The sequence below is a fragment of the Panthera tigris genome, chromosome B1, assembly GCF_018350195.1.
Source record: "Panthera tigris isolate Pti1 chromosome B1, P.tigris_Pti1_mat1.1, whole genome shotgun sequence".
In the NCBI taxonomy this organism is placed as follows: Eukaryota; Metazoa; Chordata; class Mammalia; order Carnivora; family Felidae; genus Panthera; species Panthera tigris.
In genome coordinates this window covers 141,953,186-141,972,952 of record NC_056663.1, presented here as the reverse complement: position 1 = coordinate 141,972,952, position 19,767 = coordinate 141,953,186, and the positions used below count along the sequence as shown (strand labels likewise).

The following is a 19,767-nucleotide window of genomic DNA, read 5'->3' as shown; positions in this document are numbered from 1 at the left end:
ACAGAGCCTGACACCAGGCTCCAACCCACAAATCACAAGATCATGACCCGGGCTAAAAGCTGGACCCTCAACCAACTTAGCCACCCAGGCACCACATAACACCCTCCTCTAGTTTTAAACTACTGGAGAGAACATCAACTGTGACTACTGCTTGGCTAGGGACTAGGAAGACCACCACACTCTTTCAGCAAAGTTAACATCCTGAGATTCTCAAAGGTGGGCCACATCAGTCAGAAAGAGGAAGATGTGAGTACAGCTACAGAAGTAGGGCAATGAAAAAAGGGGTAAGAGAAAGAGGTTTGGCCATCTCAAAATGGCGACCAACATGTAGCTAAGAGGCAGGGGTGGTCAACTAGGAGGGAAGCTTGCCTTTCAAACCAGGTAAACTTTGTCTGAATTCCAGAGGGAACAAAGGCAGAGCCAGTGACAGTGGCCCCCACACAGCATGAAGTATCTAGGATAAAAATGAGCAGTCCTCTCAAACCAGGATACTGGGAAACATGTTATAAGTAATTCTGGCATGGTCTCACCAATACTCCACAAAAATTTCCTATACTAGACCCAAGAATCCAGGAGGAATATTTATTTGAACCCATCTAATTACAAAGATATTAGACCTCGTATTCCTACCTAAACACAAATGAACTTAGCAAACATAGCACTGAGCCTTCAAGAATCCAGATCCACCAGGTTTAGGCCACATATGTTGGCTATCAGTCCCAGCTGGTTTTAGAGAACTGTTAAGACCAAGTACCAAAATCTCAAGTGCTGTGACAATTGTTTTTATCTTCTCCGTTAGAATTTGAATACTACACGGGGCAGAACCTTTTTTTTGTTTTTTTACAACCACTGTATTCCCAGTGCCTGGATCACAGATTTTCCAGTAAAAGTTTGTGGAATATATTTATGTATGTATAAGAAAATTAAACACTGGTTTTCAAACTATATCCAAACAACATGCAGAAGGGAAGGGGCCATGTTCAGACTCTGCATCCAACAGGTCTCTGCCCCAAATACATTATTACAAAGAAATACTTTCCTACCTTACATTCTGGGATTGTGTGTGTACAAGATTTTACTGGAGTCAAGGGAAGGATTCCAGTTCTAAAAGAAATTCTGAAAACCACTGAACTAAATCTTTAAGGTTTGTATGGACAAAGCACTGGTCCTTTACTAAGTAGTCCTGTGGGTCTCTGAGAAAGTACCAAGTACCCTGAACTGCAGATTTAAAATAAAGGAGTTGAATGGAATTTCTAAGAAGATCCCTTCAAATTCCAAGAATTCCAAGTCTATAATACTACTTCAGTAAAAAAGGAACAAGTTTCAATGAACATTTTCTTAACACAAAACACCAGAAGACTTATGAAAGAGAATAAGCATATTTCCCAGTGTTTTTTACAAATAAACTCTCAAAGCTACAGAATACATACGCTATTTATAACATTCTTATTATTTATGCTTCAAAGTCCGTCCTTTCTTTTTGACAGTAACAGTTCATATAACAACTTTTCCTGTACTAGCTTTGGGAATTAGCACAGAGATCAAGTCAGAGCATTTAAAGATGTCATTTGTCCCAATAAAAAAATGAAAAATGAAATGTAGAGGTTTTCTATTAACGTCCCATACCCCACTTCCACAGTCTAATGTAAATGATTAACATTCAACTTCACTTTCCAATACAATAGATAAGCAAAGTAAATTTCCTGTACCACACTATTCTCTTCTATGATTTGTGATAGTTTCTAAAAATTCTCACTAAATAGCAACTATCTCCTAGAATCTACTTTCACTATAGCATTAATTTCAATGGAAAGAAATACTTTTCAATTATAACAATCTAAGGTACGCTAGAAGAACTTATCTCAGGGTGCCTGGGTGGCTCAATCGGTTAAGCGTCTGACTTCAGCTCAGGTCACGATCTCGTAAGTTCATGGTTCGAGCCCCATGTCGGGCTCTCTGCTGACAAATAGCTCAGAGCCTGGAGCCTGCTGCAGATTCTGTGTCTCCCTCTCTCTCTGTCCCTCCCCTGCTCATGCTCTGTCTCTGTCTCTCTCAAAAATAAACAAACGTTAAAAAAAAAAAAATTGAAGAAAAAAAAATCTCTCTCCTGTAAAAGAGAAACAGCCTGTGTTTCTAACTAACATCATATGCCTATCTATCCCAGGGATATAGAACAAGCTGACCCATGCTAAAAACTAAACAAAACAGAAGAGGAATGGGCCTCTAGCTAATATACTGTGTTGATCACCAACCTTTTATGAAAAGACCCTCAATCCTTCTCTGCTCACAGACTAGGGCCTAAAATTTTCAGAGCTAAGAGGTAGCACTGAGGTATTTCTATGTCTGCTAACTTTCACAGTTCATATCTATGACATCAATTATAAGCATCTTACAAAACAACAAATTCAAGTATTATTCTCATTTTTCTTTAATAGTATTCTAAGTTTTATTAGTTCAATAACTGAAGCTCTTTGCTAAGACTAGTTTTTTTATTATAAAATATACTTTAGCTCAGAATTTAAGTCTCTTCTCTAAATAAAATCCAATAAAATATATCAGAATAACTACTACCAAATAAGAATAAATAAGGACATATAAAGGGAAAGTGAATTCATAAGTCTTTTATGGACTCAGTTGGCAGAGGCATATGGTTTGCAGATCTAAACTTTACATTCTATTGGGTGACATAAGATTATTCAAAGCATTTGCTAACATATAGTACCATTACTAACTATCCATTTGAGAATTTTCTCCATTAAAACTCTTACATTTTATATAGATAGTTGACAAAAAATTTAACTGGCCTGTAAAATTTTATACGAATTTGCAGATAGAAGTGATTGACTAATTTTAGGCAATAATAGGAACTACCAGGACAAAACCTCTTTCAGAAAGTTAGCTTCTACTTGACAAAGTCTAGTACAAATACTTCACTTTCTAGTCAATTATTTGCTTGTCTAAAAAGCAAACTTCTTGCCATTTATGTTTTTGATTTTTACAAAATAAGCGAAGTATAGATGTACTATGGTGAAACCTACAAATATAGCTAAGAAGGTTCTTCATACAAAACTAAAGGACAATATATTATAGAGAATCTTATTAATTTGTCAAGATTCTTAAAAATTTAAGTAACTTAGAAGGGTTGAAAAGAAGCAAAAAAAATACTAAGCTTTACAAGAGAAAAAAGTTCACCTAGCCCGTAAGTTTGAAGTGTATATTACTTTACTCTTGTCTCCTCTTAAAAGCAGTTTGCCATTATAAGATTAGAAATGTCTCTTAGTTTTATAGTCATCTAGCAACCCTACGTATCCCAATGAGAGATGAACTTAAAATGAACACTTAATTTGATTGGCACCTACCTGTGCTTTCTGAAGCAGTTCAATTGTAAGAGGAAGCCAATCAGGAATAAGTTTCTCCATTTCCAAACTAACCATGGCCAGAGCAAGCATGGATCCTTTGAATTGCAGAAGTTGGTTGCAGGCCATACAATGAAGGAGTTGCTTGGTAAGGACTGCCAAATGTTGAGATGGGCTCAGTTTGGGCAAACTGAAAAGTAACTGAGGCCTAGCTGACACTGCAATGGCATGGAACTGAAAAGAAATCGTAAGAACATCATACTAGTTTTATTTAAAGTTTTAGGTAAATTATGCACAGAAACTGATATTAACCTCAGGTATTACTCAATTTCTTAAGTCTGTAGTTTTAGTTTCATGTAATTTGACATATGTTAATTTCCCAGTTTTCCTTGGTTATCTATAGTAATTTTTCTTTTCCTAAAAATCACAACAAAAAAAATGAGTTGGCAATCTACTTTCTAGGTTACTAAAATAAGACTACATATTCAAATAAAAATCTGAGAGATTCAGGTATACTTACAATGTGAAGAAAATCCAATGGCGTAGCTGTGTGAAGATCCCAATTCAACTTATCCAGAATAATTCTCTCCATCCTCAGAATTTCAGATGAAGAACATCCACAAAAACTGTCTCTTGCCAACACCTTTAATACTGGAATTCTCTGTCAAAAGCAAAGAGGAACACGGCAGGGCGAAGAGGACAGAAAAAAATAAGCTAATTTTCAATTTTTGTTCACATAAATAGAAAGCAAGCTAATAAATGGAGAGAAATTTTCAAGAAAAAGACATAACTAATCTTTAAAGGAAAATATTTACCTCATCCTCCTCAACAGTCTTGGCAGCTAGGAAAAAACAGCTGATTGCAATACAACTCAAGTATTTTGGGTGGGCCTAGAATTTTGAAGAGGAGAAAAAAGCAACTTCAGTGATTTTTCAAAAAGCTGTAAGAGTTTGTTAAAAAACAAACAAACAAACAAACAAAACTAGATATACAGGTGAGACAGTATGCACAAAATTCTAAGGAATAATTAATCTGATTCCCACCCATTGTTTTCTAAGACCAGGACCAACTTTTTTAACTTCACAACCCTAGCCATACTATATTCTATGAAAATACTATACTACATTGCTAGAAATTCAACCAATGCTAGTTAGCTAAAGTTAAATTTCTATCCAGCAAAAAAGAATTTAATTTTAGAAGACAATTTTTTATTTAATAAAGTTCCAAAAATTAACTCTTTGTACATGTGTGTATTTTTTGAGCTAATTTTAATCTTACTCTCTTTACCTGTCACGTCAGTAATATTAACATACTAGATGTTAGGAGAATTAAACCGAAAGAACATAAAAAAAAGACTATAAACACATTCGAAATGCTTTAAAAATTATAGGTTGGCAGATGAATAGAAATTTTCTAATTAAGTGTCCACAAAAACAAGTGTGTATTGTGTGTGTGTGTGTGTGTATATATACATATATACATATTCATATATTCATATGTACATGCATCATACATATACATATATACATATACATATATTCAAGTTCCATAAGAAAGGTTCCTAAATACATACAGAATCAATTAGTAGGGGGGAAATCTTTCTAAAGGGTTTAACACACATAGGAGGGCTTGAATTTGCCTGTTTTCCTGATCTATGACAAGGTAGGCCTACTTTCTATCTTATTGGTAGTATAAGAGTTTGCCAACCCAGCATCAGAATACAGTTTCAAATAACCAGAACAATTAAGTCCAATTATACTGAATGACATAGATGTAACATAAATAAGCCAGCCCTGTTTTGACATTTATTTTATACTCAAATATTACATTCCTGTGAAATTATGGAAATCTTCAGGTAACCTGATGCAGCTTTGATTAACTTATTTAATAAACACGCCAGTGACCACTGCCTTAAAGTGGCATACTGTCTAGAACCTTCTAGTCCTCTGCCTACATGAAAAATAACAGCTGGTTCAAAACTATCAACATTTTTAGGTAATCATTAATATTAATCAGAATATTATGATTTAGAAAGCACTTCCAAAAATATTGTCATGTCTATTATGTCTCAGCAGTTAAGGGACATCACACAAGTGATATAGGAAGTGAAGGCAGATCTTGCAGCTAAGACCATTTTCCAGGCTCCCTTATCTCCCCAAGTATACAACAGACCAAATCCTTGAGGTAATCAGAGTTCACTACAAAGAAGAGCCCAACAGTTAACAACTTTAGGTTAGGTAATGCAACCCTTAAATCAAGGGCACCAATAAATTTTATAATAAAAAGAATCCCAATAGCAAGTGTGATTTTTTTTTTTTTTTTTTTAAAGAAACAGTTCTCACTCCTGGATGTACATCAGAATCATCTGTGCAGTTTGTTTTGTTTCTTTAAATACAGACATCCAGATATCACCAACTAGAGATTCAGATTCAGAAGCTAAATAGGGCTCAGGGTTCATACTTGTTTAAAAAATTTTAATTTATTTAAGTAATCTCTATACCCAAAGTAGGACTCAAACTCATAACCCCAAGATCAAGAGCTGCACACTCTTCCAACTGAGCCAGCCAGGTGCCCCATCAGGGTCCATACTTTTGAATTCAAGAGCTACGTAGCATTTTCTTCTGCACAGCTAGGATTGAGGCTCCATTCATTGCTGCAGCCTTGTATGGTCTGCTTTTATTTAAAACATGAATACATATTTCAACACAGATTAACCACCTAAGAGAATCTTATGCTAATAACATGACAGGACCCATTAAATAAGAAACATGAAAATAATGACATTATACTTGGCAACATTCTCTAACTGATCCAGAAACTCCCCCAAATTTGTTTAAAATGTTCAATAATAAGGTAAGAACCTTTTCTGTGACAGAAGCTACAATAAGGTTATTAATAATTTGTGAAGGACATAAAAATCAATAAAGGACACTATCTTTCTCTGTAAGGGAGGTTAGCTATAGTAGGGGGAATGTGAGGGGGGGACTTGATACAGAGCTAAAAGTAGACGTCTCAGATTACCTACATTTCAGGCAATTAGTATCATTATAATTAAAAATTCTTTAAGTCTCTTAAGAGTACAAGTGTGAAACTTTATAAAAAGGTAACTGAGTGGCCATCCAAATTCTTCCACTGGCTTCTATTTTTTATAACAAAGAGTACAGCATCCCCGACACTGAATTCATAGTTCCCCCAGCTTACATATTCCTAGGCATACAAATGACAACAAATGATTTACTCTTCTACTTTTTCATGCCTTGCCATTAAATGAATGCTGTATTTCTGATTTAAATCAATTGAGGGCCTACTATGACAAATTTCACATAATATAGCCAATGATATATTACACCAACAGGGACAATATAAACTTCTTTATGTATTTTTGTATGCTGTCATTCAACAAAAACATAACAAACTTATTTTACGTTGTTCATCTTGTTATACTCCAAATGTATGCCTCTAGAATGTATTTATATATTTTCAAAACACTACACAATATGGATATTCAATAAATAAAGAAAAAAATGTGCAACAGGCTTATACTTTTCTAGTCTAGTTCACTGTCCACTTCTAGTACACCAATGTGTTTAAAGACAACGTTTTGCTGATATACGGTATTTAAAATCAGGAAATCAAAAATTTCACAGGTTAAGTATAAGTTATGAATACTTGTAGCAAAAAGAAAATTACAGAATACAATCAGAAATATTTCCAAAAATGTAAAGCAATGGCAAAAAACATCATGTCTTAATAGGCACATATACCATTTCCAGGAAGGTTTTCCACTCTTTTTCACTTTCCAGAATGTTTACTAATTGCCCCTGGTTTAGCATATAAACCCTCAAACAAGAGGTTGTGTTTAAGTGTATCCTAAAATATTTACCTTTACAGTAGCTAAAAACCTGTCCAAAAGACTGCTAGCCAAAGCAAATGTTTCTGGGTAAAGGTTGAATTGGTACTTGAGTTTGGCCAGCCACTGAATCACTTCATCTCTCTGGGATGGAGAAACATTCTATAAGGGAACAAGTAAAAGAGAAAAAGAAAAAAAAAAAGAGAGAGAGAGAGAGAGAGAGAGAGAACAAGTGAAGTTCCAAGTTACCATCAAGAATGAATTCTCTCTTATAAAAGGTTAGCAAATGCAATGGAATACATTTAGATGCTAAAAATGTTAACTTTACTCAAAATCTATCAAGCTTGAGATGAATGAAGATAAAATGTTATTTACTGATCACAGCATTTATTATCAATATCCACCAGTCTCTTTTTCTTTATTAAATAATCTTCATTATGTCATTTCACCATATACTTATACTTCAATTAATCTAAGGTGTCCAGGGAATATATAACACTTTAAAAGTTTAGGTATCACTATTATCAACTGATAGTAACTTTGGAATTAAGTTTCCCAATTCTAGAGAATAAGAAAATACAGGGAATTTCTTTCTAAGGCAGCAAATAGCCATTAAACCATCTTAGAAAATACAAATGGAGTATGGCAATAGGATTAATAGCCCATTAAAATTAAAACTAAAATCAACAAGAATAAATGAAAGATACCAGTGACAACAGATGAATTACAAATTTAAAGATCACAGAAAAATACTGAAGAGAAAATCACCTGAATTAATTTACCAATGGAGATATTACTATACAAACATATAATGTTACTGCTTCCTATATATTATTTTAAACTGCTTTATAGGCTTAATTTTTAGATGGTATACACTTTAAAGTAATTATTATTTAGATAACTTTACCCTTGAGTTTTGCAGGCCCCACAAAAAAAAATAAATAAAACCTAATACTTATAATAAACAAAATAGATCTGTAAGTACTACTTCTGCCAGGTAAACACAACAAAGTACAGAAATGACTGTGATTAGTGGAAAAAAGTATTTTTAGTAAGTGAGGGTTCCAGACAAGTAAAGGTTTAATCTTTAACCCAGATTATAAAGCACTGCAGTCTTTATAATCATAACCATTTTAGATGGAAAGCTTTTAAAATATATTATTTATCTAATTCCTTAGAAAGTAGAAAGGTCATAGCTTAAACCTTTTTCCTGATTACTCTGGGTCAATTTTATGAAATTAATTCTTATAGCACAGAAAGATACATTAAGAGCTATTAAAACATGGAGGGCTGAGGTGCCTGGGTGGCTGAGTCAGTTGAGCGTCTGACTTCGGCTCAGGTCATGATCTCGGCAGTTTGTGAATTTGAGCCCCACTTCGGGCTCTGTGGTAACAGCTCAGAGCCTGGAGCCTGCTTTGGATTCTGTGTCTCCTCCTCTGTCTGCCCCTCCTATGCTCATGCTCTGTCTCTGTCTCTCAATAATAAATAAACATTAAAAAAAAAATTTTTTTTTTAAAAACATGGAGGGCTGTATATCTTAACAACTTTATCTCCTCCAAGTTTAAGTTGGAATTTCTCTCTCTCCTCCTGGCTTTCTTTAGTCTTGTGAGAAATACATGACTTGGTGCTCATTAAAATCTCTGCCATTGAACTAGCTAGCCAATTTCTCATTTTTTTCCAACTTCTCTGTCACTTTTCACTTTGGCACAACATAGTAAAGTGTTTCTTAGTGTGGGTCAAACCAACTAATCACACTTATTATCATTTTTACATCTAACTCTAAACCCAGTTTTAACTGGTATTTTAGAAGATTAACTGCCATATCTACCTTCTGGTCAACTCCTTTTGTCAATAAAGAATGACCCTAGAATACTACACAAGAAATACGGACAAGAAAATGAGATAAAAATGGTTTACAACCTCTTATGTTAACATCTCACCACCAAACTGGTGTTAAGACTATGACCAATAATCTGAAAACATCTGACAATCAAAACATTTAATTCAGTTCATATTAATAAACATTTAGTGTCTATCATATGACACATCCTGGGAATACAATGATGAATAAAAAAACTTCCTATTTAAACTCTGAAACTTAAAGTCTCATGGTGAGGCAAACTTAAGAAAATATCAATCAACTGTGATTAGCGTAAAAGAGAGGTATGTACGAGGCACTAAGGGAGCATACTGGAAGGGCACTTGGTCCTGTGTGGAAGTAGAATGAAAGCTTCTTATAAGAGACAACAACACATCTGCATCTTAAAAAGTGAGGAAACAATATGATCATTTTAAAGGCACGGAAAAGAGCTGTTTTTTTAAGCCTGTGAACTTTACTCTGAAGCATAGGAATGATGTTAACGCAGAGGAAATAACCTATTGTTAAGCTCTTCTGACTTACAAATAAAATCAAGGTGGGTGAAAAAGACTGCTAGAAACAGATACTCTGAGAATCAGTGGTATAATGCCACTGATCAAAAAGAAACATAAGGCAGTTCATGAAACTGAAGCTATGGGCTTGACAGGTTCTGGGTGCATAGAGTAGCAAGGGAATTTATATCCTGCACAGACTATTGTCCAACATGACAGAGGAAACTGGAGTTACGCTATTAGAACCAGGAGCTTCAATTCTCTCTCAAAGAGTCTCAAAAAGGTGGCAAAACATTATCATCTGGAGCTGGAGCTTCTTGAGAAAGGCGAGAGGAAGCAGACACAGACTGACAGCTAGGCCCTGAGTCAAAAAGCAGTTAGCATAGTCACTGGTTATAATATATCATTTTCCACAGAGCCCTCAGGTGCTACTTTAAGAACTAGTTCCGGTCTAGGGGCTCCCTGAGAGCCAAATGAAGGCAGTCACGATACTTGTATATGGAGAGACTTAAGCATTCAAGAGAAATTAAATTCCTACCAAGATGAGCTTTTATCTAAAATGCCAAAACAGAAAAGTAATGTTAAGCAAGCCATCCAAACAAATCAATGACATGGAAATACATTCATGCAAGGAGAAACAGATGGTGACAGAATCTGATGGAACTGGGGAAGTTTTAGGGAGGTGAAAGAACAATGATCTAGAGTATCAATGAAAGAACAAAGACACCATTAATTCCACCTTCAGCTCAGACATCTACACAATGGGGATAGAGGAGAAAAAGATCCCTAACTCATAAATTATATTACATAGTGTGTTTATTTGGTATTTTTGAATTAAACAGATAACACAAACATATAACTGTAAGAAGTGCCACAAAAGATGAACATAATGTGCTATAAGAGTATGTAACATAGGGAACATGGTTATATAGATTTCATATCGTAGCTATAAAACTAAATGTAGAAACAGAATGCAAAAGGCACTTAAAATACTAGTTTTGTTCTTTCCACTTCTAAAAATACCTGATGCTCTAGTGATGCCAGAAAAAATTTACAAAATATTACATATAATTTTTAAACCAAGTATAATACAACTAGTTATAAAAGAGATAACAGGATCTTTAGACTTTACATCTTATATTAAAATTTGGGAACAGAGCCAAGAAAGCATTCCTGCATGGCTAGTATTAATATCACTAGTCAAAATTAACAGAAATAACAACTACAACAAAAAACTCACAAAAGGTAACAGTTTAAGACTCACTCTTAGGGAAGTCATACTAACATCACTTTTTCAAATCGATTCAAGCATGTACTTATGAAACAGTAATATTATTAGGATAGCTTTAGAAAAATTAAGTTCTGTGTCTCAGTAATCCCATTCAGAAGGAAGGACAGAAGGAAGAAAGGAAAGCAGAACTGCCTGCCCACCGCAGATAGTACTTCTTGATCAAGGGATGTTTTCTTTTCCGTGGATTCCTCAAATAGGGTTAAGAGAGTTCAGTTCATTGGTTAACAGCCAATCCTCAAGAGAATTTATAATGCATTGATTCAACCTGGTAAAACATAGGGCTTTATATTTCACATGTTACATTCTGATCATTAAAATACAAATCCTCCCCAGCTTTAAACTCTAAAAGGCTCACCATTACCTAAAAGATTAAGTACAATCCCCCAGGCATGGCATACAAATCCCTATGATCTACCTCTCCAGCCTCACTCACCTTCCATCTCTTTCTGCCTTAAAATTCATACTGTAAGGATAGCACTTGTATATTTATAGTCCTTCCTTGCTTCTGCCATGCTATTTTATTCTATCACTGCTCCTCTGCTCATACTGTTCCCTCTGGTTGGAACACACCCCTTCTCTTTTACCTGTCCTATTATTTATCCTTGAAGAGCTATTTCAATGGTCACTCCTCACTACACTTTTCCTAGTAATTCTAGTTGAGCAAAGTACTTTCCTCTGCTCCCACAGCCTCTCCTGTCACATCTCTAAAGTTGAACATTAAGAAAAGTTACATTTCTGCTTTTCGCTATGACAGATTAGGTAATAACCTACAGTCCAGCGGAGAACTAGAAAAGCTATTCATCACCACCACCACCACCACCACCACCACCACCACCACCTGTTTTGAAGTCATCAGAACTTCTAGGATCACCAGGCTTTGCAGATCTAAGATCCTGGATGCGAGGTACAGGTATCCTCAAATTTCAAAAGTCCATGTTATGTCACTTAGCTTTTACTGAAAATCTACATTAGTACATGAAAAACTCTGAAGAGAATTTTCACTTTTACGAAAAAAGGCAAAAAGTAAACACAGCATTCAGCACTTGTTTTGCAACAAGATGTTAAGGAGATGGTGATGGTACACCCAGAGCAGCAGATCGGTACTGCCAATCTCCTTTCCCCAGAACTACACTCAGTATCTCAGCATCAAGCCACCATGGCTTTGAACATTGTCTGAGAGCATCAGTACTATCTTGAGTTACTTTGTCCATCTGTTAGCAAGATGTGTCCTAAGGTATCAGAAAAGCCAAAGAGATGGTCTAGGGAACACTCAAAAAATTTCCCTGATAAGTTAATGGTAATTGTTTCTTCACTTTACAACATTTCAGCTTACAAAAGTTTTCACAGGAGTGCTCTATTCACTTTTGAATATGGGGAAACCTTAAATGAGAGGAATCAATATTCTATAGTAGTTTTCCTTCAGGGCATCTGCCCCTCCTGTGAGTATGCCAAAAGACTGAGTATGGGCAAGGAAACCTACAGAGCTTTTGAGGCTTTTATAGGGCTAGAGACAAAATATGGAGACTTGAGGAGCCAAGAACCTAGAGGGACAGGGAGGGTCAGAGAACTAAATGTGACACTCAGTTGATTTCCCCCTTAATTTTGAAATGAAATTTTAAGTTTATTATTTATTTATTTTGAGAGAACTAGAGAGCACGTGGGGGATAGGCAACAGAGGGAGAAAGAATCCCAAGCAGGCTCTGCACTATTAGTGCAGAGCCTGACATGGACCTGAACTCATGAACCATGAGATCGTGACCTGAGCAGAAACCAAAAACAGGACTCTTAACTGAGCCACCCAGGAATCCCTTGAATGAAATTTTCTGAATAAAATTCTGAAGTTGGGAAGGACAGAGATGTAAGAAGCTAAGCAAAAGCCTCTGAAAAGGAAGAATGAGTTCAGCACCCTTCAGCAACCTCCCAAGTTCTCAGGTGGAATTCTTGGTTACACTCTAGGAGGGGGGCAAACCATAGGGAGATGAAGCCATACCCAACTGCTGCCCAGACTTCAATCAGCACCATCTCTGACTGGGTTAAAGTGATTCATCTCCTACTCAGTTTGCCCACCAAAAAAAGACTGAACCCTTCTGTAACAAGAAAACATCTAGAGCCTTTACAATTTTTCATAATGTTCAGCATCCAATTAAAAATTATTGGGTATGCTATATAGTATAATGCTAAGCAAAGTCAGTCAGAAAAAGGCAAATACCATATGATTTCACTCATATGTGGAATTTAAGAAATGGAACAAACGAACAAAAGGGGAGAAAAAGAGAGAGACACACAAACCAAGAAATAGACTCTACTACAGAGAACAAGTTGATGGTTGCCAGAGGGGAGGATGGTGGGGGGGGATGGCTGAAATAGGTGAAAGGGATTAAGAATACACTTATCTCGATGAGCACTGAGTAAGGAATAGATATACCGAATCACTATATTGTACATCTGGACTCTAATATAACACTGTATGTTAACAATACTGGAATTAAAATTAAAAACTTAATTAAGAAAAATTAAGCAGGTATGATAAAAGAACGAAGTGACCAAAAACCAAGAGAAAAAAGGGATAGCAACAAAAAGACCTAGATCTTTGAAAAGGACTTAAGGGACATGTGGGTGGCTCAGTCAGCTGAACATCCAACTCTTGGTTTCAGTTCAGGGCATGATCTCATGGTTCATGGGACAGGGCCCCACATCAGGCTCTGTGCTGACAGTGCAGAGCCTCTGCTTGGGATTCTCTCTCTCTCTGCCCCTCCCCTGCTCGTGCTCTCTTTCAAAATAAATAAATAAACATTTTTAAAAAAAGGAAAAAAAGGACTTAATATACAAGAAAATAGAGGAAAAGCAGGAAAATAAATGAAAAAATGAAGAATTTCACTAGAAAAATGATACCTATAAAAAAAATCCAAAAGGAAATTCTAGAACTAAAAAATATAGTAACTGAAATTAAGAACCCCATGTGAGGCAAATGAGACATGGTTGAACAACTACACTTCGAGGAAACCTTAATTTTAAATGTATATCTTAAAATACAAGAATCAATTTTTTAAGCATCTACTTCAAGATAAAGAGCAGCAAATTACACAAAGGTAACAGAAGCAAGAAATGAAAAAAAGAGCAAAACTTAAAAAGAAAACAAATGTGTGGGGTGCCTGGGTGGCTCAGGTATCCAACTCGACCTCAGCTTAGGTCTGGATGCCACAGTCTTGAGTTCAAGCCCCACAATGGGTTCTGTGCTGGGTGGGAAGCCTACTTAAAAAAAAAAGCAAATGTACAACAGGGAGTATCAACAGAACTAAAAGACTAATCCACAGATCTCTAGAAACACTAATCAAGAAAAAGCACAAATCAATAAGTAAATGAAAAAAGAACATCATTATGAACTTTTTCAATGTTAAAAAGATATTATAGGGCTGCCTGGGTGGCTCAGCTGGTTGAGCATCTGACTCTTGATTTACTCTCAGGTCGTGATCTCATGGTTGTGAGATCAACTCCCATGTGGGGGCTCTGTGCTGGGCATGGAGCCTGCTTACAATTCTCTCTCTCCCTCTCTCTCTCTCTGCCCCTCCCCTGCTCATGTGTGCACTCTACCTTTAAAAAAAAAGAAAAATGATATTAAACAACTTTACACAAATAATTTGACAATTTAAATGAAATGAATTACTTGAAAAACACAATTTACAAAACAAAAATAAGATTTAAATGAAGACCTGATTAGTCTCACGTCTACCAAAGAAATTGAATTATTTAATACTTTCCCACAAATAAATCTCTAGGCCCCCAGTGGAACCTGCCAACCTTTAAGAAAGAAGTAACACCGACCTAAACAAATTGAGAGAGAGCATTTTTTTTAAAAAAAGCAGGAACATTTCCCAATTCATTTTACAAAGCCAGCATACTTTATTATGAAAACCTGACAAAAGGCATCACAAACCAATCTTACCCATGAATATAAATGCAAAATTCCTAAGCAAACTGTTAACAAAATCCAATGATGTAAATAAAAAACCTTAACACCTATTTAGAAAAAAATCTCTTGACAAATTAAGGGAGATAATCTTCCTAATCTGATCAAGATGACCTAAAGAATATATAACAAATATTATACATAATGGTGAAATACTCAAAACTTTCCTCTCAAACTAAAACTGAGACAAAGATACTTGCTGCTTATATTCAGTGGGATTCTGGAGGCCCTAGCTAATTCCATAAAACAAGAAAAATAAATAAAAAGTATTAAGAACTGGATAGGAAGAAACAAAACCATGATTATTTACAGTAAACATGTCTATGTATAATATACAAAAATACAAATGAGTCCAGGATGCCTGGGTGGCTCAGTTGCTTAAGTGTCTGACTTTGGCTCAGGTCATGATCTCATGGTTTGTGAGTTCAAACCCCACCTTGGCCTCTGTGCTGACAGCTGGAGGTCTGGAACCTGCTTCGGATTCTGTGTCTCTCGCTCTCTCTCTGCCCCTCCCCAGCTCACGCGCTCTCTCTCTCAAAACTAATAAACATTAAAATTTTTTTAAATAAAAAAAAATACAGGGGCGCCTGGGTGGCGCAGTCGGTTAAGCGTCCGACTTCAGCCAGGTCACGATCTCGCGGTCCGTGAGTTTGAGCCCCACGTCAGGCTCTGGGCTGATGGCTCGGAGCCTGGAGCCGGTTTCCGATTCTGTGTCTCCCTCTCTCTCTGCCCCTCCCCCGTTCATGCTCTGTCTCTCTCTGCCCCAAAAATAAATAAAAAACGTTGAAAAAAAAAAAATTTAAATAAAAAAAATACAAATCAGTCTGTAAGCTAATTTAGTATAATCAATATATAAAAAGCTATTTTATTTCCATATACCAGTGTACAGAAACAGCATATTAAAAAAATAAAAAATCTAAAATACCATTTGTAATAGCCTCACCAAGACTCAAATATCTAGAAATAAACCTAAACTACCAACCATTATTAAAAGAAACTTAGGACCAACTTTAATTTTTTTTTTTTAACATTTATTCAGTTTTGAGAGACAGAGCGCAAGCAGAGGAAGTGGGGCTAGAGACAGAGAGAGAGAGAGAGAGAGAGAGAGAGAGAGAGAGACAGAATCTGAAGCAGGCTCCAGGCTCCGAGTTGTCAGCACACAGCCTGACAAGGGGCTCAAACTCATGAACCGTGAGACCATGCCCTGAGCCGAAGTCAGATGCTTTACGGACTGAGCCACCCAGATGCTCCGGAGGACCAACTTTAAAGAACATGGAGAGATAGTCTATGTTCATGAAATGGAAGACTCATATTACAAAGAATTCTCCCCAAACTGACAGATTCAGTAACTGACTCCCCAAACTTTTTAACTGACCAGTGCATTTTAAAATATATTCAAAGGGGCGCCTGGGTGGCGCAGTCGGTTAAGCGTCCGACTTCAGCCAGGTCACGATCTCGCAGTCCGTGAGTTCGAGCCCCGCGTCAGGCTCTGGGCTGATGGCTCGGAGCCTGGAGCCTGTTTCCGATTCTGTCTCCCTCTCTCTCTGCCCCTCCCCTGTTCATGCTCTGTCTCTATCTGTCCCAAAAATAAATAAAAAACGTTGAAAAAAAAAAAAAATTTAAAATATATTCAAAGAGCAAAGGGCTAACAACAGCCAACACAATCTTGAGAAAAACACAAAGTTTATGCCACCAAACACTTATAATGCTATAATAACTAAGGCAGTGCAGTATTTAAAGAGAGGGAGGGGCACCGGGGTGGCTCAGTTGGTTAAGCGTCCGACTTCGGCTCAGGTCATGATCTCACTGCTTGTGAGTTCGAGCCATGCATTGGGCTTTGTGCTGACAGCTCAGAACCTGGAGCCTACTTCGGATTCGGTCTCCCTCTCTGTCTGCCCCTCCCCCCTCTCACCCTCTGTCTCTCTCTCTCTCAAATATAAATAAACATTTTAAAAAAATGTTTTAAAAAAAAAGGCGGCTTTAAAAACAAGTTCAATAAGCCAACATGACACTGCTGCCAAAACTAAACTAAACAAAATTTAGGCTGCTTTAATGAAATTATCAAACCAAGATAAAGTAATAGTTTCACTTCATTGCTTATTATTAACTACAACTGAAAGATCACAACTTAAGAAACACACTAAAAAGAGTAGATCTTGAAAAAGAAACCCTGGGGTGGTACGAGAGAAATCTTAATCAAAAAATGGTTAAAAAACAAGAGAGATGTACGAGAGAAATCTTAATCAAAAAATGGTTAAAAAACAAGAGAGATGTCGCACAGTGAAGGAAACAATCAACAAAACTAAGAGGCAGCCTACAGAATGGGAGAAGATATTTGCAAATGACTATTGGATAAAGGGTTAGTATCCAAAATCTAGGAAGAATTTACCAAACTCAACACCCAAAAAAACAAATAATCTAGTGCAGAAATGGGCAGAAGACATGAACAGACACTTTTTCAAAGAAGACATCCAGATGACTAACAGACACATGAAAAGATGCTCAGCCTCACTCGTCATCAGGGAAATACAAATCAAAACCACAATGAGATACCACCTCACACCTGTCAGAATGGCTAAAATGAACAACTCCGGAAACAACACATGGTGGCAAGAATGCGGAGAAAGAGGAACATTTTTGCACTGCTATTTGGAACGCAAACTGGTGCAGCCACTATGGAGAACAGTATGGAGGTTCCTCAAAAAATTAAAAACAGATCTACCCTACAACCCAGCAATTGCACTACCAGGTATTTATCCGAAGGATACAAAAATGCCGATTTGAAGGGGCACATGCACTCTAATGTTTACAGCAGCACTAACAACAAAGTATGGAAAGAGCCCAAATGTCCATCAACTGACGAATGGATAAAGAAGATGTGGGGTGTGTGTACATATATACATACAATGAAATATTACTCGCAATTAAAAAAATGAAATCTTGCCATTTGCAACAATGTGAATGCAACTAGAAAGTATTATGCTAAGCAAAATAAGTCAGTCAGAGAAAGACAAATATATGATTTCACTCCTATGTGGAATTTAAGAAACACAACAGATGAACATAAGGGAAGGGAAGCAAAAATAAGATAAAAACAGGGAGACAAACCGTAAGAGACTCTTAAATACAGAGAACAAACTAAGGGTTGCTGGAGGGGAGGTGGGTAGAGGAATAGGTTAAATGGGTGATGGGCACTAAGGAGGACACTTTTAGTGATGAGCACTGGGTGTCATATGTAAGAGATGAGTCGCTGGGTTCTACTCCTAAAACCAAGACTACACTGTATGTTAACTAACTTGAATATGAAAGAAAGAAAGAAAGAAAGAAAGAAAGAAAGAAAGAAAGAAAGAAAGAAAGAAAGAAAGAAAGAGAGATGGATGACTTTTTGGGCTTAACACATCTTTGAATAGATAAAGGGCTACCACTCAAAACAAGGAGATTTATTCTGTATTGCTCCAGTGGACAAAACTAGAACCAGTAAGTGGCCACTAGAAAGAAGGAGTTTTCAGGTTCAATTTAGGAAAAACTTGACAATAATTTATAGTTTTTCCATAGTAGAATGAATAAAATACCCAAAACAGAGGATCACTTACCAGAGATGTTAGAAGGAGAACTTTTCTACTGTGTGGTTAGAGTAAATCAGTGATTCCCAAATCTAATTCATGTTAATAAAACTATAAAGCTTTTTAAAATACATATTTCCATAATTACCACCACAAGCCCAAGAAGTCTGAGTGAGGTCTGGAATCTCTGTAAGAAGTCTCCTGGGTGACTCTGATACACTCAGAAGCCCAGTGGCTCGAGATCATGTATTGGAAACTACATAATTATATGGCCTTTGAAGATTCCTTAGAGTTTCAAACTTCTAATGAAAACCATCTTTATAGTAACGGCTTCAAGCATAGTTTTGTCTTTGCATATGAAAAGCACTTTAGCAAAATAAAGAATATCTGAAAGTGCACGTCACTTTGACCAGTCTTCAATTTTTCCCCCAAATTCATATAACAAAATTATCGTGTAATTGAACGTACTATTATGTAAAAGAACTTCTCTAACCTGAAATAATTACAAAGAAATGAGATGTTTACTACTATATTATATGCCAGTAAATGTTTACTACTATATTATATGTCTATTATATGCCAGTAAATAAAATAACACAACCCTAGCCCAAAGGAACTCACAATCACATCATTAGGAAATTATAATATTGTGTGCTATAAGGGAAGTAAAAAGTGCTGTAGGAGCACACACACAGGGAGTGATAGCTGTATAACATTCTCGTGTGACCACTCTGTTCTGAACTTGGGGATACGAGCTGCAGATTAAAAGAGAACTGTAAGAGAGTGATCCAGAGGTACAGTTTAGGTAGAGAAAGAAACATAAGGAAACTGAAGGAAAGACACAAAGCAGAAAATTAAAATATTTTATTTTTCCATTTTTACCAGCACTTAAAAAAACATTAGAAAAGTTGGACAAAGTATGTATATGGCTTAACAACAAGACTGTTTCTTTTCTGCAAGAAATCAAGAAGGGAAAACATGATTAGAAGTAATAGTGGAAAAAGAAGTAAAAAAGCCAGTCCGTGAAGAGTGATAGAAGACAATAAAAAAATTAGAACTAGAATACAGAAGTGTCCTTGGGGGTTACTATAGAAAGTGGCTCCAGCCCTTACAGCTCTTTCCTCTTATCCCTACCTTATTCCCTATCTCCATCAGAACAAGCCCATCCACATTTGAGAATTAACTTTGGCTTCTACTTGATGTTACTAAAAGCAAATCCTTAAGTATTCCCTCTTAGAAGTTTAATACTGTTCTATTCTCTGGTATTACCTCAGTAGTATTTACTAAGTCACCTATAGAAATAGGCCAGGTTAAGTGATAACATAGCAATATACTATAATCTTGGTAGAGTACCACCTTTAAAGACTATG

The 19,767-nt window shown here is 36.2% G+C and overlaps 1 protein-coding gene across 1 annotated transcript in view; it reads right to left on the bottom strand.

Annotated features, from left to right (window-relative positions):
• The window catches only part of CCNI (cyclin I), a 35,910-nt gene that overhangs the window by 4,954 nt on the left and 11,189 nt on the right, over positions 1 to 19,767 (bottom strand). Inside the window, exons 3-6 of the mRNA XM_042984342.1 lie at positions 7,240 to 7,368; positions 4,172 to 4,246; positions 3,877 to 4,017; positions 3,360 to 3,590 (exon numbers count right to left, since the gene is read on the bottom strand). Of these exons, the coding sequence (XP_042840276.1) occupies positions 3,360 to 3,590; positions 3,877 to 4,017; positions 4,172 to 4,246; positions 7,240 to 7,368 (576 nt within the window). The remainder of the gene's footprint in view (positions 1 to 3,359; positions 3,591 to 3,876; positions 4,018 to 4,171; positions 4,247 to 7,239; positions 7,369 to 19,767) is intronic.